Raw genomic sequence first — 23,628 nt, forward strand, 5'->3', positions numbered from 1 at the left:
ATCTTGTGCATTGAAAATCTATGTTATGCCGAGTCATCATGACACTTTTGGATCACAAATAGCGAATTTAACAGGATATGAATTGCCTTGAAATCTAATTTATATATTTGAATTACCTTTGAAAAGAGAGAATTTGAGTGGTATTGTTACTTTGTTAGTACTCTCATTTGGATTTGCAACTCATGCGCGAGATTTGGAAGAAAATAAAGGAACAATGCTGGATAATTGACCATTTTGGTTGTAAATAATGTTACAAGGTACTGAAATTAATAATATATTTACCTACTTTTAAAAACTAGTACTCCCTCCGTCCCAATTTATTTGCTACATTTTGCCATTTAGGGGTGTCTTAATTTATTTGCTACATTTGCAAATATATCCATATAATAAAAACAAAAAAGTACCAGCCTAAAATGAAGTTAAAATTAGCATGTGAAATTGGGAATAATGGTAAATAGCGTCAAAGATAATAATCCAAAATTTTGGTAGCAATTATTCAACCCTTGTGTAGTTGTGTATCTTTATTAGCAAAACAGAGGTGATAGTACAAGCCGCGTAGAAATAGTGGCAGAAAAAAGACAAGACATTTATTAGTATGGACGTATAGTGGTACCCATCAAGCCATCCTTGGGCAATTTTTTCCAAAGCACAGTGGAAAAAAGCTGTTAGTACTGCCATTTTTTCATTCAATCATTCTTCATCTACTTTTCTGAACAAGTGAGTAGAGTGGTGTTACTTGCTTCTATCACAACAAAAAAAAAAATCTGAGTTTGATTTTCCATTTTGCATTTGAGAGTAATTCAAAGATGACTATAGGTGAGACCATCTTCTCTGCGTTTCTTCAAGCACTGTTTCAGCAGCTGATGTCTCCTGGAGTAATAAGTGGGTTCTTGAAACTTTTTGGTGGTGAAAATTTACCAAAAACTATCAAAAAGTGCAAAGATCAGCTGACTGTCATGGAAACGCTGCTAAGGTCTGCCGAGCAGAAGGAGATCGATGACGAGGTTGTTCGGCCATTGAAGGAGGATCTTCAAGACATAGCTCTTGACTTGGAAGATATCTTGGACGAGTTAGCTACTCAAGCTCATGTTTATGAATTGGAGAAAATGGATCAGGAAGATGATAATAATGATCATCAACTCAATCCTACTAATCATGTCTCTGAATTCCTTGGCTCATCAGCAAATCATATGGTTTGTTGCTGTCTGCTTTATGCTTATGAGTAATGAATTCTATTTTTAGTATTAGTCCATTCTAACATATAATTATGTTTTTAGTATCTATAATGATTACTTATCTATCTATCTTGGCAAACAAGGAATGGTAAAAAAATCAAAAAAGTATTTGAGCTTGTGTTTGAAGTGTAATGAGCGCAAGATAAAATACCTTGCAGTTTCTAATTGCATTGCAATATTAATATCTGAATTCAGGTGAAAAACATTATTGGTAGAGCTGCAGAAAGTGTCTCCACGCTGTTCAACCCCATTGCCAGCATTCCATCAAGGCTGGATGGCATTACAGAACGGTTGCACGATCTTCAGCTGCTGCTACAGTTTTCTGGTCTCTCAGCAATACATGCCATGCCACAGCAGACACACCAAGCTGAATCTTCTCATCGCAGTCGAGAAACAAGTTCTTTATTAGGTGAGCGAGTGGTTTATGGCAGAGATAACAAGAAGAATGAGATAATTCAACAGTTACTAGAAGAAAATCAACAAAGTTCTGAGAACTATGTTGTGATTCCTATTGTTGGAATGGGAGGCATTGGGAAGACGACTCTTGCACAGTACGTATACAACGATGAGAAGCAACTCAAGGGTCACTTTGATCTCAAGGCTTGGGTGTGTGTGTCAGATGTGTTTGATGTAACACGCATAACCATAGCAATCATCAACTCTGTCTCTTATGAAACTCTTGCTGCCTCTATTAGCCTAAATCAAGCACAAGAAAAGTTGAAGCAAGTGCTAGCAGGCAAAAAGTTCTTGATCGTTCTTGATGACGTTTGGAGTGACAAATATGCTGACTGGCACCAGCTACAGGCACCTTTCCAAGACGGGGCAAAAGGGAGTAGAGTTATAATGACTACACGAAATGAGATGATAGCAAGGATGATGATTAAAGATCGGATTCATGGCAATGTCGTCAATTTAGAAGCATTGTCCAATGAGGATTGTTGGCATCTATTTCAGCAACATGCAGATCACGATCCTGACCTTGTTGAGATGCAGGATGATATTATAGAGAAGTGCAAAGGATTGCCTTTGGCTGTGAAAACTCTAGCAGGTCTTTTGAAAAGTACAGGGGATAAGAGGCAGCGCCAAGAAATACTAGATAGCAATCTTTGGAGTCAGAAGGGTGATCTTTTACCAGCACTGATGCTGAGTTACCGTCATCTGCCACCGCATCTAAAGCATATCTTTGCTTATATGTCCATAACTCCCAAAGATATGAAATTTTCTGAGGAGTTTAGCGTCTTAGAGTGGATGGCTCAGGGATTTCTAACCGAAAATAAAACGTCTAGAATGGAAGATATAGGTCACAACTACTTCCTTGATCTAGTCTCTAGGTCATTAATTGAGAAAGATTGTGGAGAAAAAGATTGGTTCATTATGCATGATCTAATCCATGATTTGGCTCAATGGGCTGCAGGGGACCTATGTTGTATAATTGGCCCTGGGAATATGCCAAGAGATCTTAAAAGAACTCGCCATTTGTGTATCACAAAGTATCCTTCAGATGGAACATTGGGAAGTCAACTCTCTGCTTCTCAATTGCGAACTTTTATGATGTTTGATGACAATCCAAATATCGAAATTCTGGATTTACTCCAAAAATTTCAATATGTACGCACTCTATACCTCAAGTCAAGAATACTTGAAGAGTTGCCGGAGTGTATAGGTGGTCTGAAACAGTTGCGATGTGTCTGTATCAGATTAAGAAAAATAAAAGTATTGCCAAAATCAATTAGCAGACTCATCAACCTCCAAGCACTGAACTTGGATGAGTGTGATAATCTTGAGGAGATCCCACATGTTGGGTTTCTGGTAAAACTTCGTCTTTTGCGCTTTACAATGACCTCTTTGAAAGAGATGCCACTGGGAATAGGGAGACTGACAAGCCTGCAGACTTTAGATAGGTTTGTGTTGGGAGCTGAGGGTGGGTCCAGGATAAGTGAGCTGAGGAACTTGAATAATCTCCACGACGAACTAGCCATATTTGGACTAGAAAATGTGACGAGGGTTGAGGATGCAGAGGAAGCACAATTGCATAAGAAACACGGTCTGGATGAATTGCATTTAATATGGAATAATGTTAATCCTTGTAGTGGTAAAGATGTGTCACAGCAGGATGAGGTCAATGAGAACACTATAAGAGGCGTGGTAGAGCAGTTGAAGCCTCACACTTCCATTAAAAAGTGTAAGTTAAAGGGGTACAGGGGATTGACATTGCCAGCTTGGTTGGGAGATGTCTCTTTGAAGAACATGGTTGACATAAAGCTGGTGGGATTGTACGAGATGTGAAAGGTTGCCTCCACTAGGGCAGCTACCCTTATTGACATATCTTAAGGTTGAAGGCATGGAAGGTATTAAGCAGGTAGGTGAGGAATTTTATGGTGCTCCCGATTGTTCATCAGTTCCTTTTAAGGCTTTGAGAGGTCTATTCTTTATGAAACTGAAAAATTGGGAGAAGTGGGTGCACTCACCAGTTGACAAAAATAGGGCATTCCCCTGCCTTGAAGATCTTTTAGTTGAGGATTGTGAATCACTGCAAGGTGATCTACCTCCGCATATGCCTTCTCTCAAAATACTGAAAATCCAAAGGTGCGAGGATCTGAGTATCTCACTTCCAAGCCTTCCTTTGCTGGAGGAGTTGAAGGTAGACACATGCAGAGTATTGTCTACCACTGCAGATATCATTTTCTGTTCAAAAACGATGGATCTTTGTTATATTTCGGAAATTGTAGGCTTTCCTGGGTATTGCCCTATCTCTCGTGGAGAACTCCGCGTAATTGGTTGCCCTTTTCTCAGTACTATGAACCAGATGCCCACAACATTTCGACAGGTGAACATTGAAAGGTCCGATGAACTAAAGTCGGTGGAATTCGAGAAATCGACTTCCTCCAGTTGTCTTGAAAAATTCGAGGTTGAGGATTGTGAGTCTCTCGTTGCCATTACGAAGATCCCCTTGACGCTTCGAGATTTGAAAATTGAGAGTTGTGAGAGGCTAGAGGTTGTTGAATTTCAAAAATTAGGCTACTCATCATCATCATCATCGTCATCATCATCATCATCAGATGAAGTTGCTTCCATTTTCATACAAGATTCACTGTCACCACTTACACCATCCCCACAAGCTCCATCTCAACTCACCTATCTCATCAAATTAACTATTTGTAATTGCCAAAGTCTCGTATCATTACCACCAAGTCTGCTCCTCCCAGCTTTAAAAGAACTTGAGTTATGGGATTGCAAAAATATGGAAGGTCTCCCCAGTGAGATGCACAATTCTACGTCTCTCCAACATTTAGTCATTCGAGGGTGTCCCAAAATCCAATGCTTTGCAGAAGGGGGTTTACCTAGATACCTCAGGTATCTTTATATTGAAGGAGTAAACATAAAGCAACAACCAATACAAGAGTCGGGATTGCACCTTCTAACTTCTCTTCAAGATCTAATCCTGGTTGATTGCCCGAAATTCTGCTACTTTTCAAAAACAGGATTTTTTCCTAGGAACCTAAGTAAGCTTTCAATCAGTAACTATATAGAGAAATCGATACGAGAGTCAGGATTGCACCTTCTAACTTCTCTTCAAGATCTTATACTTAATAATGTAGATGACACAGTAGAGTGCATCCCAGGTCCAGATCTCTATCTTCCCTCTTCCTTGTCTCATTTATGCATCACGGGTTTATCAAATTTGAAAACCATATGTTGTTCCACCCTTCCCAACCTGACTATAATTCACATCAAGTTTTGCCCCAAGTTTGAATCCTTTGGTCACAATGGCCTTCCTCCACAGATTAAAGCTGTGACCATTGATGAAGGGTCTGACTTAATAGAGCAGCATTTGGAAATAGATCCCAAAGGCCGTATACTTTTTAAAGATGGCAGGTACTCGCTACGTTAAAACGGTGCCTCTCAGCCTCTGTCAAGTATGTACCATTCTTCGTTCTTTCACCTGTGTTTCTTTTTTATGCAACCTTGTAAATGCTATTCAAGTAATAAAATGAAGTCAGCTGTAATTAGAGGCACAATATATTATACTGCCTGCCTTAATTGTTACTATTTATGCATGGATACAATAGATTTACATTACTATTACTTGTCAGAATATTTCTTCTTACAACTTTGAATATTGAAATGAAAGCAAGTTGACATCAAGAAATTCAACCATGAACATATGGAACTCTCATCTTGAACCCAGAATTACATGGAGAAAAACTTTTTTCATTGGATTGAAAAAGATATGGAACTTCCTTTCAAAAAAGAAAAAGATATGGAACTAAATTGAAGATTTTCAAGTGTCATGTTTGAACAATTTGCTTTATTACTACAATGGAAATTCCTTCTTATGTTATTATTATTTATTATATGAAATCAAATTAGTAATTAGTAATTAGTAGATGGTATGTAATTGTTACATGTCTATAATCTCAAAACATTTTTTGCTTTTCCAACAAGTTTTTCATGTTTTTTTATATCAATGATAATACAAATGTAATTAAGCAGTTTATTTTGTTGATGACTTAACAAAACGAAACTGTACTCTATAAATCAACTCTGTTTAGAATATGCAGCACACAGGTATTTTGCTATATGTTATGTGTCCTATGGTGCCTTTCTGTGCTTTTATACTTTGCTCCATAATCTTGTATGTGATTTCTGGCTAGTTGGGTGCTTCTGAAGCTGAACTGTTTATGTTTTCTCTTTTTTCCTGCAGACTATTTCAATGTCTCAATGGAGTTAGACAGTCTCAGAGTATTGTGCTCGCTATGATGATCATTTCTAGTATAGTAGTTCTTATCCATATTGGCATATTCCATTTTGTTGGGTTCATATATTGAGACTCAGACTTGGGATCTAAGATATTCTTAAGCAAATATTATATCATTGGATCCATTTTTTTTTTGCTCCCAGTATATGCGAAGTTTTCCCCTGCTTGATCAAAGAGTAAAAATGGGTTCTCAAAGGAAGATCTTACCTGTACTTCTCATAAGCTTGTTTTTTTCTTCAGCGGTCATTGTTAAGCCTTTAGATTTTGAAATCTCTCAACCTTTCCTATTTGCTTCCTTGATATACTATTATGAATACTAGGTTTTAGGCCCGTGCATAATGCACGAGAACTATTTAGTATAATAACAATGTATATGTATCAGCTATAATGAAAACTTGTAAACGATTCTTACGTTAACTTGATAAAAAAACTTTGTGTTTAAGAGATATACACATTTATATTAATTATAAAGTTGTTTAACATATAAATAATACTCATATGTTTTGGAAGACTTCTTTTTAGTGCAAAACAAAATTTATTAAGAAGATACTCCCTCCATTCTATTTTTATAATATTGCAAAATGAGATTTTTACACTATCCATTCACCATCATAACCTTTCACTACGCATTATGATTTTTATGTAAGGAAAAATATTGTCATCTGGGGTCTTGTTAGATTCGTTTCGATATATACTTTCAGAATATCAATTTTGTATAATTTTACTAAAAAGTAATTAAAGATATTAATAGTTAAAATAGTGCATTGGCAAACGTGAAAATTACTTAATTGTTGCAGTAGAAAAAGAACGGAGGTTGTATAACATAGTCATAAGCAAAGCCAACAACACCTTAAGAGGAACTTTGAAATTCCATATTTTCTCCACACTTTCGATACAATTGAACCGCTAATAACTTATGTATGGGAATTCTTTGAAAAATTAATAAAGTGATGACATAATTGAATATAATATACCAATTTTGGCGTAGCCCCACAAAGCCATCATCTAAGGGTTGAGATGACAAAGGTAAATTAATGATCTCAACTGCTTCAAAAAGGGAGAAAAGTTGCACGAACTTGGTCTTATCCCATAACCACTTAGGGGCAATTGTCTTAGAAACCCTCTCCACACTACAGTCTTCATTTTTTACTCGAAATGGCCTTAAAGTGTTAGACTTCCCATGTTTCTCATAAATTAGTACTATTAGGCAATTTTTACTCGTGACTGATAAATGGCTACATAAAATTAGCCATGACTAAGAACTGGTCTCGGGAGATATAAATCTATCATGTGATACGGATTGTCCTTGACTTTTAACACATGGCTGAAAAAACTATCTTTTTTGAAACATCATAAGAAATTTTGTTCCAACTGACAGAATAAATAACATATGGGGTATAAATACCTTATTCCCCGTTGCTACCTGAAATTACCACAATTTCGATGATATATTGTATCATATCTTATTCCCCGTTCCATCTGACATACTGAGTATCATACGGGGTTTCCCACTTTACTTTTTTGCCTAAATACCTTATTCTCCGTTGCTACTCGAAATAATCCTTACTCATTAGTTTCTTCCTAAAAACAATTTTAAAATATATTAAGCCACCACAAATTTAATATTAAGAATGGTTTAGAAAATGATAATTTTGTATAGTAAACAAATATAAATATACAGTACTTGTATAATGTATGTGTGTTTTATAAGTTCTCCATATGATTTACATTTCAATATTATCTTTTACATCAAAAAAAAAAGAAGTTGTCAAAATAAAGTGCATAGGCAAATTAACAACTTTTCTAATTCGATAACTTATGATCTTTCAACGACAATTTTACTCTCTTATAGACCAACTAAAATTGAATACTTATAAATCCCTCTTTTGATATATAATTAACTCATTTTGTTGATTCACCTTCTCAATTAGTGTCTCGAAGCTCATTAAAGAAAGCTATATTTTATAATTTAAGCACATGTGCCATGTTTCACTTTCTATGCTAATCCTTTATTTTAGATATTTATATAGAATGGGCCAAATTCAAAGTGTACATTTTTTTTAAAAATGATATTAATATCAAGCGTAAGTTCATAAGTGGATGTATTTATAATTTTTGTTTCATTTGAATGTAAGAGCGTAAAATTTTGAGTGATCCTAAGGTTAAACCCTCTTAGACACAATAAAATAATAATATTAATATATATACAATAAATTGGAGAGAGAACAATCATAAAATTAATGTCTGAATGTACTATTGGCCAAGGAAATTTCAATAATTAGAGGGCTGACAACCCGTTGGATCACATAATCATCTAAATTTTTTCGAACTTATATCGTCATAGTTTTGTCAAAATAAGTTGAAGTGAACCGACCCTCTATGTTGGTTTTCACTTTTTTTTACCTTATTTAATTTCTTGTTTCATATATTGTCTCTTGTCTTACTTCTCTCACTTACTGTTCTCCTCAACTTATTTTCAGTTCAATTCAATTCCTAAATTATTATCATTATTATTAGTTATAATTTAATTCAGTTTAGTTCAATTCAGTTCAGTTGTTTATGCTAAAGAGAACAGCCCCTAACTCTGTTTTTTTTTTTTAAAAAAAAAAATTAGTATGTATTGGTCATGGATATTATTTGTTAAGATGATTCATATTAGCCCACCTTAGACCACTTCCGGACTAAAGATTAAGTTGTTAGTGTTTTTATTATATGTAACCTCTGATCATAGTCATGGTGTGACATATATATTTTTTAACAAAACATCTTTTTATTTCTTATTTGGCAATAAAATCGGACCTACTTTTTACATCTTAAGTATAAGGTATCCTCCGGATAATTCAAATCAAAGCAATTGGATGTCCAAACCGGGCCCATATGACCGATCAATAAAAATACTCCAACACTCCACCTTGGGGGCATATTTTATAAATTAAAGATTTTAGGATGTTTCTCATAAAATCATGGTTGAATAGTAGCTCATGAATTATTATAATAATATCGTGTAATTAAAAATATATTTTAAAACCGACTTATGACCCGTGTGTTCAGTGATTGATGTAACTAATGTCATGATAAAATGCACGGGAAGTTTTTTGTTGATTAGAAAACTAAAAAAAATATCGATTGACTTTTTTATTTATACAAATTCTTTAGTACCACAAATATACCCTTAGGGCCTGTTCTCCCCAGCTTATTTTCAGTTCAGTTCAGTTCAATTCAGTTCAGATCAGATCAGTTTAGTTCAGATCAGTTCAGTTCAGATCAGTTCAGTTCAGTTCAGTTCAGCTCTTGACAATATTTTTTCTATCACATATCACTATTCATTTCAGTTCAGCTCAGTTCAATTCAGTTCAGTTCAATTCAGTTCAGTTCAGATCAGTTCAGTTCAGTTCAGATTAGTTCAGTTCAGTTCAATTCAGTTCAGTTCAGTCCAGCTGTTTTATGCCGAAGAGAACAGGCACTAAGTTATTGTTACTTGAGGGTAACTTTTTGTCACAAATACATCAGTTTTCTCAATCTAGAAGTGATCCATTTAAGATTAAAAGTTACCGCTTTTACCAATAAATTTTATTATTCATCTAGATATAAAAGTTGGAAACAATTAGTTTAACTTGTCGAAAAATTACATTTTGAACATATTGCTTTCGACCCTTGTAGATTGTATGCATAATTTTCATTTTTTTTTTCAATATGTTTGATGTTCAATACTATTTTAGGTATACTTAATTACATCTAATAGTTGTTTTTGTACTTCATGGTATCTTGTGTAAAGTCATATATATTATGTAGATTACGATCTATATTATATTACTAAAAGTTACACAAGAAACACATGTCACTTCGTACTATAATTTTTTCCCAACAAAATAATTTTTCTGTATTTTCTATTTTTTTCGCCTGTCCCTTCTACTTTATGGCAAGAAGTTATACGTTTGAGATATGATTTGGACTTGTGCATAATGCACGGGAATTGTTTTTTTTAAGTAGTTGTTTTTGTTCCAAATTTATTAAATCCATAATAATCAGATTTCATGCATTTAAGGTTGAAATAATATAAAATATAAAATTATATTTCATGATATATACAAATCATTTTTTACAACATTTTAAACAATCTTTTTAATCGTGATATATACATCTATAAATAGGTACGTAAATGAAATAAAAAACACATTAAAATACGGGGGAATATTTTATAAATTTAAGATTTTAGGATGTTTCTCTTAAAATCATGGTTGAATATTAGCTCATGATTTAATTTTTTATTATCATATCGTGTAATTAAAATATATTTTTAAAACTGGCTTATGACCAGTGTGTTAAGGGATATAATTGATTTTATTTCCTTAAAGGTTACACTTATGTGGCAAGTAATTGATTTAATTTTAAAATCCTAACATCTAATTGATTTGCTGCCTATAAATGCTAGAATCATGGATAAAAGGAATTCAATTACGCCTAAAATTATGAGCTCAAAATGAGAGATCTTAAGGCTAATGACACGTGGCAGATTGATGAAATGTAAAGGAGAAATCGAGGAGCAATGTGAGGCTTTGAATAATGGTGACTTGACACGTAGGCAGAATTTTTCTTCCTTTAATATTATATATGATGTTATCATTATTTGTTCTTCTATATGCTTATGTTTCCTAAACATTTTTGCTTTTTTCCAATGTTTTTCGATATTTCTATTAAAGATGATAAAACAGTAAGGTGCAAACATGTTGATGATTGTAACAGAAGGAAAATATACCCTAGATATCAAGTCTGTTCCAGCCTCCCTCTCCTTTTCTCTCTCTAAAACCCTAGCCTCCCTTACTCCTTCTTCATCAATTAGGGGGCTACCATGGATGTTTTCATCCATGGTATTCCCCTTTTTCCCTTTTATTTTCAGTTTTTAGTTCATTTTCTTGTTTTGTTCAATAAATTAGTATCTCTTTATGAGATTTTCTCAAACCCTTTTATAGGGTTTTTAGTTTCTATTTTGGAAATCTCCTTCTCCCCTATGGGAGTTGTGAGTATGGTTCTTTTGTTTTTAGGTATGAGAAATTATTCTCATTGGTTGAAGTTCGAGATTCAACATGAAGAATTAGGGTTTCACAACTTTTGTAAAATTATGGAAGACTATTAGAGTACGTTCATCCCAAAATTTCCGCATCTGCAGATCGTATGCCGAATCAGAGCGAACTCGCAGATTGTATTGCTTCAGATGAAGATTTTTATTAAGGCAAAATTAAGTCAAATCTGCGATGTTTACATTTTTAGGGTGATATGTATTTCTATTAGAATTTTATGTTTTTCAGAAATGACTTGTAAGTGCCGTTTGGCGAAATATTAATGAAATCCCTTTTCTTTCTTTCAAAAAAAAAAAAAAAAAATCAAATCTGTTCAGTGCAAGCAATCCCTAAGTAGACGGGTTTTGCCTGTCATTTCTGTTTCCTATACCACCTCAGCTTGCTATGCCTTTTAGAGTACTCCGTATAAGAGAAATGATAAACCTCTAATTGCTAGATGTTTATAAACATCTAGCAAGGATTAAACAATATTGAAATCCTGAAAAGTAGTGAAGTGGGTCCCCAGGGAATGGAGTAGGAAAGCAGGGCAATGGAATGTAACGGATAGTTAACGGTGATAGTAAAAAGTGTTGGAAAAAGCAAAAAAGCAGGTGAGAAGCAAAAGAACAGTACAATTGTCAACAGTGTAAAATTTTTTTTTTTCTCTTTCATCAACTTCTCTTCTCACTCATCAACTTCTCTTGTGACTCTGTATCTCGAATTTTTCTTAGTTGAAAATTGGAAAATTGAGATTTATGAAGATACGTATATAATAGTAGAAGAATCGAAGAAGAAAGTTAAAATTTTTTGGGCGATGGATGTAGATAATATTGTGCAGCTGAATGAGGATGTTGATATGAATCATCAGGTACTTATAAAATTATACATGTGGGTTTGATATTTATTGTAAATAATAGGGTTTGATATTTATTGTAAAGAATTGGGTTTGATATTTATTGTAAATAAATGCATTGATTTTGTCATAAGTTAACTATAATTTTATTTGTTTGACTGTCGTAATTGCATTTGTTTGGATTGTAATAAATTGTAGGGAAATGGCAAATATTTGTAGTTATTGCAATAAATTGTAGGTAAATGGCAAACATTTGTAGTTATTGCAATAAATTTTAGGGTAAGCAATAAATAAGGTATGTGGCAACGAAATAATTAATTGTAATAATATGCAGGACTACTTGAATTTGTGTAGCATTGATGATGGGAGGGTTGTAGCAGTGGGTGTTCAGGCAGTGGGTGTTGAGGCAGTGGGTGGTGGAGTGGAGACACCTGATCCTTTAAGTTGTAGCAGTGCAGCTGGGTCGAACAATGTGGTTGAACCACCTGCAGTAGGTATGATATTTGGGACATGGGAGTTTGCTGATGAATATTTAAGGAAATATGGGAAGCAGGAAGGGTTTGGTGTTGTTAGGGCAGCTGGTTCTCATAAGAAAGGTGAAGGTAATAAAGTTGAAAAGGGTTGGAGGAATTATACATGGAAATGCGAATGTTATGGTAAACCGGACGTGAAACGAGCATTGAAGGGTAGGGTAGCTGTTGGACGTAAGGGTATTCAAGTGGCAACTAGGAAGTCGAAGAAATGCAATTGCCCTGTTATGATGTATGCTTGTTGCAATGAAGGAGGTGAGTGGCAATTGAAGAAAGTCATTTTGGATCATGTGAACCATAATCCAACGCCAAGCAAGTCAAAGTTCATAAGCATGTTTCGGAAGGAGGAGGTTACATGTGCTGTAAGGAGACGGTTGTTCAATGATCATGCTGTTGGTGTGAGGATTTCACAGATTCATAGTAGTTTAGCGCGGGATAGGAATGGGTTGGACAATATGGCTATAACAGAATGGGATCTTAGGAATATAATTGCGAAGGAGAGGAAATTGAAGCTTGGGCCTGGTGATGCTAATGCAATGATGAATTATTTTAACAAGATGGCGGAGGACAACCAAAAGTTCTTTCACAGTCATCGATTAGACGAAGAAGGGTACTTGAAGGATGTGTTATGGGTTGATGCTAGGTCTCGAGTGGCTTACGAGGAATTCTGTGATGTGGTTGCTTTTGATGCGACATATTTGACTAATGACTATGAACTACCGTTCGCAAACTTTGTCGGAGTGAACCACCATGGACAGACCATATTGCTTGGATGTGCGTTAGTTTCGCACGAGGATGCAGAGACATATGAATGGGTATTTAGCACTTGGGTGTTATGCATGGGTGGTAGAGCACCCATTGGTATATTGACTGACCAAGACGCGGCGATGAGAAAGGCACTCCACAATGCTATGCCTCAATCTGTGCACCGATGGTGTATATGGCATATAATAATGAAATTTGGGAAGAAGCTAGGTTCGTATGCAAATTACAAGGATTTGAAGGAAGCGTTGACACAGTCCATCTATGAAAGTACAAGCCCTGATGTGTTTGACAGAACATGGGTGGTTGCCATAGAGAAGTATGGTGTAGGTGATGATGAATGGCTTGAAGGTATGTGATTATTGATGTTATTAGGTTTTATGCAATTGATGGTTTTATGCATTGGTTATCAATCTGTGCACAGAAAAGATGAACTGTTATAGAGAAGTATGGTGTAGGTGTTGATGAACTGTTAGATGAACTGTTATGCAAAGAGTTACCAAAAAAACATATACAAATTCCTAATGTGTGCAGAAAAGATAATGGAATGAAAACATAAAACATACATAAGGGTTCATAGAAAAGAACTTCCATTTTGCTAGAAATTCTTGGAGAAGAACTGTTATAATGCAAATGAAAAACTTTTGGATATTCTTAGAAATTGTAATGATGCAAAACCATGTTGAAAATGATCACATTATTTACTTACAAATAGTAACTTAGAATAGTATGAATATTTACAGGGTTGTTTCGTGAAAGGCACATGTGGGTCCCCGCTTACATGAAACATCTATTTTGGGCGGGTATGAAAACAACTCAAAGGTCCGAGAGTATTAACAGTTTTTTTGATGGTTATGTTCACAAAACGACAAAGTTGTGTGAGTTTGCAGAGCAGTACTGTAACGCTATGGAAGCTAGAGCAAATGCGGAGAAGGAAGCAGATGCAAATAGCGCGAGGTACCTCCGTCTTACTGTTACTACCTTCAAGACTGAACATGTATTTCAAAAGGTGTACACTGATGCTAAATTTAAAGAGATACAAAATGAATGTTTGAAGGTGCTTTACCTTCAGTGGAGTGGGAAAAAAGATATTGGAGATGATGTTGTAGAACACTTGTTCGAGGATAAGGTGTGGGTGATGTGCAAGGAGACGAGGAAAGAGGTGCCTTTGGAGAGGACATGTGAGTATGTTGTTCGTATAGACATGGAGAGTACGGAGGCTACTTGTGATTGCAAGATGTTTGAGTCTGCGGGAATAATGTGTAGGCACATTATATCGTTGTATCTTAAGTTGAAAATTAAGGAGATTCCTGAGGAGTACATATTGAGGCGTTGGCGGAAAGATGTATTTCGAAAGCACACAATGGTAAAGGTAGCATATCATGACCCCTCAAAGACAAAAGAAGTGCAGAACTATGATAGGATGATGGTAGTATTTGACCCAATCTGCTTGAAGGCTGCCAACTATGGTGATACTCACACAGTTTTGGAGACCCTCCAACTACTAAACTACGTCTTGATGAGCGGCATGCTATGAAACTTTGTGGTATTAGTACGAAGAATTGCACCCCGAAATCGGTTGGTAATAGGCAGTTGGTGCCAAATTCGGTAGGGGTTGTTAGTTCAAACAGGTTGGACGACAAAACCCCAAGTGAAGTGGTAGGATGTGAAATGGAAGGGGAAGGGAGTCGTGTAGACGTACGGCATGTTAGTTGTGTTGATGTTGATGTTGATTTAGATGTAGTATCTGTGAAAGACCCCCCAAGGAAAAAAACTAAGAGGGCAGCTAGACTGCTTTCGTGTATCGAGAAGAATGCGAAGAAGGATGAAGCAACGAAGAAGAAAGAAGCAACGAAGAAGAAGGAAGCATCGAAGAATCCACGAGGGAAAGGAGTTAAAAGAAAGGAGGTTGGAGAGGAGGTATTGTCCATTTCGAATAATACATTATTAGTTGAACTAAGATGTTAATGTGATTAATGTGATGATTTCATTGATGTAGGAGGCACATCTACAGTTGGAGCTGTGGCCATCTAATCCTCGTAATGAAGGTAAGGTAAGGCACATCTACAACAATATTTTTTATTATTCATCTTTTATAGTAATATTTCATGTTACTAATGGAAATCAAATATTTATGTAATTTTTGTTACACAGGTATCTGAATGAACTTAGAAATCATCACTACGGATTGAAGAGAAGATGCAATGTAATACAATGAAAATGTAATAAACTGTAAACGACAACTTTTACATTAACGACTTAGAATGGTAGATAGATGCAATGCAATACAATGATAATGTAATAAACTAAATGACATCTTCTACCCCAGTTGGTGAAATTTGAAATGCAACATTGTTATCTGGTAGGTAAGATGAAAGTACGATTCGCATGGATCGTGTTTTATGACCATTCAAAATGGAAATTTGTAAGAAGAAACGGTTGTTGATGCAGTTGGACCAAGAGAGTCCAAGAGCAGGTTCAACTTGAGTGTCAGATGAAATAAGAGTTAAGTTGTTGGTGTTGTGCTGGGAGTTGTTTCCTATAGATTGTCGGACCTCGTTAGTGCAGACGATAACGATATTGAAACTGTATGCAATTTCGCGTAGGCTAGCAGATACTTTGAATAGGATTTTGGATCTTGTCGTCATATCTAGTTTATTGTTTTCGAATGCACATTGGAATATTGAAGCAATTGAGTCGATGACAATAAGGCGAACATTCCGGGAAGAATGTATTGCTTGTTGACATAAAATTGTAATTTCTTTAAGTGTTTTTAGTAGTTTATAGGGGTCGTCCACTCGCTTGATTGTTATTTGACTAAGGTCAACATATTCCGCATTTATTCCGTACTTACCTTTCACGTATCCACAAAGTTGTGTAAGACGCGTTATAGGGAACTTTGAGTTCGAGTGTATGTAAATGGATGCTCCGAAGAGGCCACCACATTGTGGTGGGAGTTAGGCTGTCAATGCTAATTGTAAGCAAAGTTGTGTCTTACCAGAACTGCTTTCCCCACATAGCTCGGTGATGATTTGGGTAGGAAAGCCGCCTTGTAACATGGTGTCGATTCCTTTGCATCCTAGTCCTATCTTTTGTTGTAACCTTCTATGGGTGGCTAAATTAGTTGGTTCCATTAGATGGGTTGATGGTGCGTTTGTGGATGAAGATGTTGGAGTATTGGTGTTTGGTATGGATTTGCTATTACATAGTTGGGCCGTTGGATCCATTGTGGGTTTATAAATACATGGAAAGTGGCAATGCAATTTATAGGAAAATAGATTTTGTACTGGACTAGCTAGGCACGCCAGCTGTTGCTATTAACCCACTGCAACGCGCTAAGTCTGCAACACGCAAAGCACTTGCAGGCTGCAGGCGGCCATCTGTCGGTTGGTGCTGGTGGAGTAATTGCATTTGCTTTACCAATAATAAAAAAGTTATAATATCTTACTTTACCATTTCATCCCTAATAATACGAAACTAATAAACTAGTAAACAAAACTGATAATAATAATAATATTTACCTTATAACTAGAACAAAAATAATAAACTAACTAAACAAAACTAATAATAATAATAATAATAATAATAATAATAATAATAATAATAATAATAATAATAATAATAATAATAATAATAATATAATAATAATAATAATAATAATATAATAATAAAACTAACAGTAAAAATAAGCATGTTAAGTTACTTATGTGTTCATATTTAGTAAAAATAACAAAAGTAATGAACAGCATAAACATAACAAAAGTTATAAACTACTAAAATAATTAACTACTAAAGTTATAAACATAACAAAAGTTATAAACTACTACAGTTATAAACATAACAACAGTAATAAAGTACTAAACATAATAATAATAAAGGGTCATAATTATTATTACAAAATTAGCTGATGATTTGTCATAATTAATATTACAAAATATTCAGTTACTTATGTGTTCATCTTCTTGATTCCTAAACCTATCCTGTTCATCTTGTTCCTGCAAAAAGCCTCTTCCTTCCATATGTGTTCCGTTTAGACTACAATTGAGGAGATGACATAAAATTAAGTTTAACATAAAAATAAGTTTTACTATTCATAATAACAGTCACTTACATTTAACAATATAGAAATTCAATAACTTACCATGACTTCAACCACGAATTTAGCATGGGGCCCACTTTCAGCCCTTATGACATCCACATCGACGTCGTTTTCACACCACAGAACAACCATTCCCCCAGAAATGCCAACTCCGTTGACGCACTCAAACTTCATGGTCGTGCCGATTCATGCATGAACCTCTGCAAACTCTTGCTCTGTAACCCTCGTTTCTAGTAGAACGATAACCACCGGTTGATGGACAACCGAAGATCGTCCAGAAATGGGATACGAAAGATGGCCTAGCACAACCCCTAACACTCCATATTAAAATTGGGGTGTGTGGGGGTAAAGGGTTTAGCTCACTGATGCCCCCCCTTAGTCGGACCATACTGTAGTGCCACTCCTCTTCTCTCCTAACACGCATACTAGAAACATGGTCATCCTTATGTGTGACATTGGTGCCATGATGTGCATCACATGAAGGTCATGTACGTAACTTGCCATTAAAACTTGAACTACATCAGTTCTCATCAAGTATATGAAACCTGAATCAGGAATGGTGAATTTTGGGTCCAAAATGTACTTTGCAAACTCAGGCACAATGTTTTTACTGCCTTCCTCATCTAGCTTGCATAAACTCCATTCCAGGAAAACCTTGAAAGCATCTGATACCTTTATTAGATCAGTTATGTTAGGTATGTGGCGAATTCTTGCCGGAGCCGATGGATCTTCTTTCATCTTCAAGGGACTGTATAAGGTGCAATCAATATTATCCCGGCGAGGATTCCTAATAATCTTCCTCAGTTTCCACGGTGTTGCATCAACTTTCCCAAAATAGGAGTGGTCCCTCCAATAAACACATTTGTTGAAATCTAATTTTGGCTTTCTAATGGGTGGAGGGATGCCATATATGGTGGAGTTTGAAGATGATTCAGTGAAGGACCACCCTGTTGGTGGTTCCATCATCGGGGAAAGGTTTGCATGTTCTGCCATGGTAGGTGGGAGAAGTTGATAGGATTGAGTTTTAGGATGTTGTTTATAGTTATAGCAATAGTAATAACTAATAAGGGTGTGTGGTCTTTCATAAAATTCACCCAGCGAACAAGTAATAATGTGTTTGCCTGTTTATTACTAGTGTTTCTACGCATCTTACTATTGTTATTTAATTAACAAATATTGTTTAACTTATACAACTACCGTTCAGTTTTCATTTATTAATACAAATTATTTTATTCCATACACAAACATATGTAAAATGACGAACAAAGGTCGTAATTCAAAGAATACATTTTTATTACTTACAAACATAATTTCTATAAGGATGAACACAAGTTGTAATTCAAAGAATAAAATTTTAATACTTACAAACATAATTTCTATACTGACGAACACAAGTTCTAATACAAAGAATACAATTTTATTACTTACAAATACTATTTATATAATGACGAACAGAAGTTGAAAATGGGAATACAAATTATTTAATTCGAAACATCACCCTTAAAATGGCCAACACGAGTTCTATAGACATGGATACAAATAATTTAATTCGAAACACGATTTTTATAATGCCGAACACAAGTTCTATATCCATGAACAGTAATCATTAAATTCGAAAAAGTATTTTTATAATGAGGACCAGAAGTTCACAATCCATGATTAGAAATTATATAATTCGAAACATATTTTGTATAATGAGGAACACAAGTTGTAAATCGAACAATACAATTGAAATACGTCCAGACACAATTTATATAATGAGGAACACAAGTTCTAAATCTATGAATACAATTTAATTAACTTCGAAACATAATTTCTATAATGAGGAACGTTCTAAATCCATTAATACAAAGACACAATTTATACAAAGACACATTTTATAAACGTTCTAAATCCATTGATACAAATTAAGAACTTGTTAATTAACGAACGCAACATATTGATGTACGAATACAATATTGTATATTACAAACACAATTTTATAACTTATAAACACATTTCCTAACTTACGAACAGAATATTTCAATACATACACACAACTTATATTCAAATTACTAACTAACTAAACAAACTTTTGAAACTTAACAAACTTGTCACACATAACAAACTTATGAATCTTAACGAACTTGAAAATATAAACCTATTATATTCATTGAATAATCTATATTATTTTACACGCACTTCTTCTTGTTCTTCTTGTTCCTTCCCTCGTCGTCCGAATCGGTTTTCTTCCTCTTCTTGTTGTTGCACGTTCCCTCATCGGAATGGGTACATTTCTTCTTGTTACTGGTTCCCTCTTCAAAATCGTTACACTTCCTTTTGCTGGTTCCCTCGTTAGATTTAGGAAACATTTCTTTCCCAAAGAGGAGAGGAAACCCGTCAAGGAAGTCTGCCCTGTCAGTTGAAAGTGTGTTGTATAGAGAAATGGCATTAAAAAAAACAATGTCCCTTGCAATCTCCGCTCTCCTCCTCATACAATTCTTCATCCAGTTAGATTCATCAAGCCACTCATCATTGAATAACCTCCATAGCCTGCATGTGCCACGAAGTGCGGCTCTGTCATCATCCGAACACCTTTCAAAAATTGCATGTCTCATGAGGTGTTCAATTGACATCAAAGGATGGCGAGGGTTAGGGACATCGACATTCTCATTAGGGACATCGACATTTTCATTATTGTCCACAACATTAATTTGTTGTTCGTTCACTCCATCCATATTTGTTGTTGTTTTTTCGCCATCCATGTTTATATCTTGTTCGTTTTTTCGCTCCAACTTTCTATCTTGTTTGTTCTCTTATATTTGTTCTTCTATATGTCAATTATGAATAAGTAATGGTAAGTTTGCCTTATTTATAGACAACATAAACGTGTCTCTTCAATTGTGCCCTTTAGTTAAGAAGTTTATTTCTGAAGTGGTGCAAATGTTCACTAATTAAAATTTATAGTGTGCCTCTTCATAATTAAGTTGTGCCTATTTAGTTTTAAAGTGGTGCAACTGTTCACTTAATTAAATTTAGAATGTGCCTCTTCATAATTAAGTTGTGCTTATTTAAATTTGAAGTGGTGCGACACTTCACATATTAACTTTTAACTACTACTGTTTCTTCTGAAATTAATCGTGTTTCTTAATATATAAATGTTGTTTATTTTTGTTGTTGATGTGTTCGTTCATGATAATTTATTATTTGTATTCTAAATATTCACCCAGCCACGTAAGAAATTGTTTACCTTTGTGTACTAGTAGTGTTTCTACAATTATATAGTCTTGTTTTTTTGAAAATAAATATTGTTTACCTATATATATCTAGTGTTCTGTATCATTCACTTAAAAATATTTTATTGTGTAGTATTACTGTTTGTGTCAACTTACTGTTGTTCTTTAGTATAAAAATATTTTATATATTACAGTACTTATGTTTGGTAATTTGTTTATTATTTGTTTATCAATTGTTTACAGCCAGGTATGATTTATTATTTGTTTTCTAATAAATTGTTTAACTTTTGACTACTACTGTTTCTACTCAACTTACTGTTGTTCTTTTACAAAGAATTTTTGTTTAGGTTTGTATGACTAGTGTTCAGGTACTTTATAGAAGTAGTAAACATAGGGTTCACCTTTAAATTGTGTCCAGAGATATGTATCGCATAAATTACAAATAACTATGGAGAGCAAGGGGTCGTCGTCCACTTAAAGGGCTCAAAGGGAGGCGTGAAGTGTTACCACGATTTGGACGCCGTTGTACGGGTCACCACAAAAACCGGTCGGAATGCGGGGAGAAAATTTTATGGATGCTCACTTTGGCCGGTATAATTTCCTTTTATTTTTGGTTTGCTCTCATAAATGTTAAATAACTTAGTTTATAATTTTGTTTTAGGATGAACGTGCCTGCGGATTCTTCCAATGGGAGGATGATATGCGCGAAATAATGAGTGAACTCGAAACAACCATCATCACCATGGAAGAAGAAAAGCGAACGTTACAAAAGCGGGTTTTGAAGTTGGAGAAGAAGAATTCTGATGTTTTGGAGTCCAATGTTTTGTTGCAAAGCGAAATTGCGGAGCTTAGAATTCAATTACTAAGAACAAGTAGATCTGAAAAGGCTTCGAATTTTGCTTTCTTCCTTTCTTGGATTGTATTCACCATTGTCCTGTACCTGAAATAATATGCATTTAATGTTATATGAGATTGTACTTTTCTGTACTTGTGTGTTGCAATTATATTTCAGTCACTTTATTTGGCGTTATTAGTTCTCACCAACCTCGTAATGTTGGCATTTATTGAACTTTTCATTGGCTATAAAACCGGGTTTAAATAAACTCAAATATCATTCATATAAAACACAAAAACCATTAATAGCTCCTCCTCATCCATGTCAGTTTCATCCGTTTCATCAGATGGACTGTGCATTCTATCCACAATCGGCAGTTCAGTGCACCACGGGGTTCCCATTGCATGAAATGCATGTTCATGGTCAAGGGGGCCGATCTAGACGATGAAGGAACTGAGTATAATGTTTCCGTGCACAAACCATTTAAGGATGTTTACGAAGATTATGCACAAAGGGCAGGGATACCATCACGTGAATTGTGGTTGGTGTATTATGAACGACTATTACAAGCCGATGCAACGCCCTTCACATATAAATTGAACTCCGGAGATATCGTCCTCGCATATAAGAAGGTACAAATTGTGTGTCTATAATATATAAAAAGGTTTATGATATTAATTTATGATATATATTTTGATATTGAAAATGTAATATATGTATAATAACATTTGAACAGGATACTAATATCGGGATCTCAATTGTCCCAACTGAAGACAACAAAATGATGTGGACTACTTTCACAATTCAAGATCTCCGTACATGTCCAATTGTCGAAAGGTTTCGCATGCCTAAAGACAACCTTGTCCAAGACGTTTACGACGAATGGGCAGCATCACAAGGGGTGCCTGAGGAAAGAGTGACGTTGTGGCTAGATACAGACGTGCTACAAAGAAACGCGAGGATTGGTGAATCAAACATTTATGACGGGGCAGTCATTTATGGCCAAGTCGCAAAGTGAATACAAACTATCTCCGTTAACTACTTAACATTTAAAGAGCGATCTAAATTTAAATATCTATATGAACATTTATAGGGCGATCATATAATATCTTAATATCTTAAATGTTATAATCTTAAGAAGTAGGAGCTAAACATTTTGGTTTTCAAGTTTGAATTAACAATATGTAGTAGTGTATGTGGGGTTTTAAAGTATGAATTATATACCACAATATATGGTATAACAATATGTAATATGTATGGGGTATTCAATCTTGTAGAAGGGGGTTTGCAGAAGGGGGAATATTTTATAAATTTATATTTCATGATATATACAAATCATTTTTTACAACATTTTAAACAATCTTTTTAATCGTGATATATACATCTATAAATAGGTACGTAAATGAAATAAAAAACACATTAAAATACGGGGGAATATTTTATAAATTTAAGATTTTAGGATGTTTCTCTTAAAATCATGGTTGAATATTAGCTCATGATTTAATTTTTTATTATCATATCGTGTAATTAAAATATATTTTTAAAACTGGCTTATGACCAGTGTGTTAAGGGATATAATTGATTTTATTTCCTTAAAGGTTACACTTATGTGGCAAGTAATTGATTTAATTTTAAAATCCTAACATCTAATTGATTTGCTGCCTAAAATGCTAGAATCATGGATAAAAGGAATTCAATTACGCCTAAAATTATGAGCTCAAAATGAGAGATCTTAAGGCTAATGACACGTGGCAGATTGATGAAATGTAAAGGAGAAATCGAGGAGCAATGTGAGGCTTTGAATAATGGTGACTTGACACGTAGGCAGAATTTTTCTTCCTTTAATATTATATATGATGTTATCATTATTTGTTCTTCTATATGCTTATGTTTCCTAAACATTTTTTTTTTTCCAATGTTTTTCGATATTTCTATTAAAGATGATAAAACAGTAAGGTGCAAACATGTTGATGATTGTAACAGAAGGAAAATATACCCTAGATATCAAGTCTGTTCCAGCCTCCCTCTCCTTTTCTTCTCTAAAACCCTAGCCTCCCTTACTCCTTCTTCATCAATTAGGGGGCTACCATGGATGTTTTCATCCATGGTATTCCCCTTTTTCCCTTTTATTTTCAGTTTTTAGTTCATTTTCTTGTTTTGTTCAATAAATTAGTATCTCTTTATGAGATTTTCTCAAACCCTTTTATAGGGTTTTTAGTTTCTATTTTGGAAATCTCCTTCTCCCCTATGGGAGTTGTGAGTATGGTTCTTTTGTTTTTAGGT

General features: G+C 34.6%; 2 protein-coding genes across 2 annotated transcripts; both read left to right on the forward strand.

Moving 5' to 3' along the window:
- Positions 1–621: 621 nt before the first annotated feature.
- Positions 622–6,193, forward strand: LOC104887600 (putative disease resistance RPP13-like protein 1). Its single transcript, XM_010672267.4, has 3 exons — positions 622–1,193; positions 1,431–5,152; positions 5,941–6,193. The coding sequence occupies exons 1-2, from the start codon at positions 807–809 to the stop codon at positions 3,519–3,521; spliced, it is 2,478 nt and encodes an 825-aa protein (XP_010670569.3). The 5' UTR covers positions 622–806; the 3' UTR covers positions 3,522–5,152; positions 5,941–6,193.
- Positions 6,194–11,865: 5,672 nt separating this feature from the next.
- LOC130590426 (protein FAR-RED IMPAIRED RESPONSE 1-like) lies at positions 11,866–14,733 on the forward strand. Its single transcript, XM_057392857.1, has 3 exons — positions 11,866–11,919; positions 12,239–13,547; positions 13,940–14,733. The coding sequence occupies exons 1-3, from the start codon at positions 11,866–11,868 to the stop codon at positions 14,731–14,733; spliced, it is 2,157 nt and encodes a 718-aa protein (XP_057248840.1).
- The last annotated feature ends 8,895 nt before the right edge of the window (positions 14,734–23,628 follow it).

The sequence above is a fragment of the Beta vulgaris genome, chromosome 2, assembly GCF_026745355.1.
Source record: "Beta vulgaris subsp. vulgaris cultivar EL10 chromosome 2, EL10.2, whole genome shotgun sequence".
Lineage (NCBI taxonomy): Eukaryota > Viridiplantae > Streptophyta > Magnoliopsida > Caryophyllales > Amaranthaceae > Beta > Beta vulgaris.

Excerpts from the sequence above, each read along its gene's own strand:
- LOC104887600 (XM_010672267.4), top strand. The coding sequence starts at position 807 with ATGACTATAGGTGAGACCATCTTCTCTGCGTTTCTTCAAGCACTGTTT. Across the intron at positions 1,194-1,430 it reads GCTCATCAGCAAATCATATG|GTGAAAAACATTATTGGTAG; the intron begins GTTTGTTGCTGT and ends ATCTGAATTCAG.
- LOC130590426 (XM_057392857.1), top strand. The coding sequence starts at position 11,866 with ATGGATGTAGATAATATTGTGCAGCTGAATGAGGATGTTGATATGAAT. Across the intron at positions 11,920-12,238 it reads ATGTTGATATGAATCATCAG|GACTACTTGAATTTGTGTAG; the intron begins GTACTTATAAAA and ends AATAATATGCAG. Across the intron at positions 13,548-13,939 it reads TGATGATGAATGGCTTGAAG|GGTTGTTTCGTGAAAGGCAC; the intron begins GTATGTGATTAT and ends GAATATTTACAG.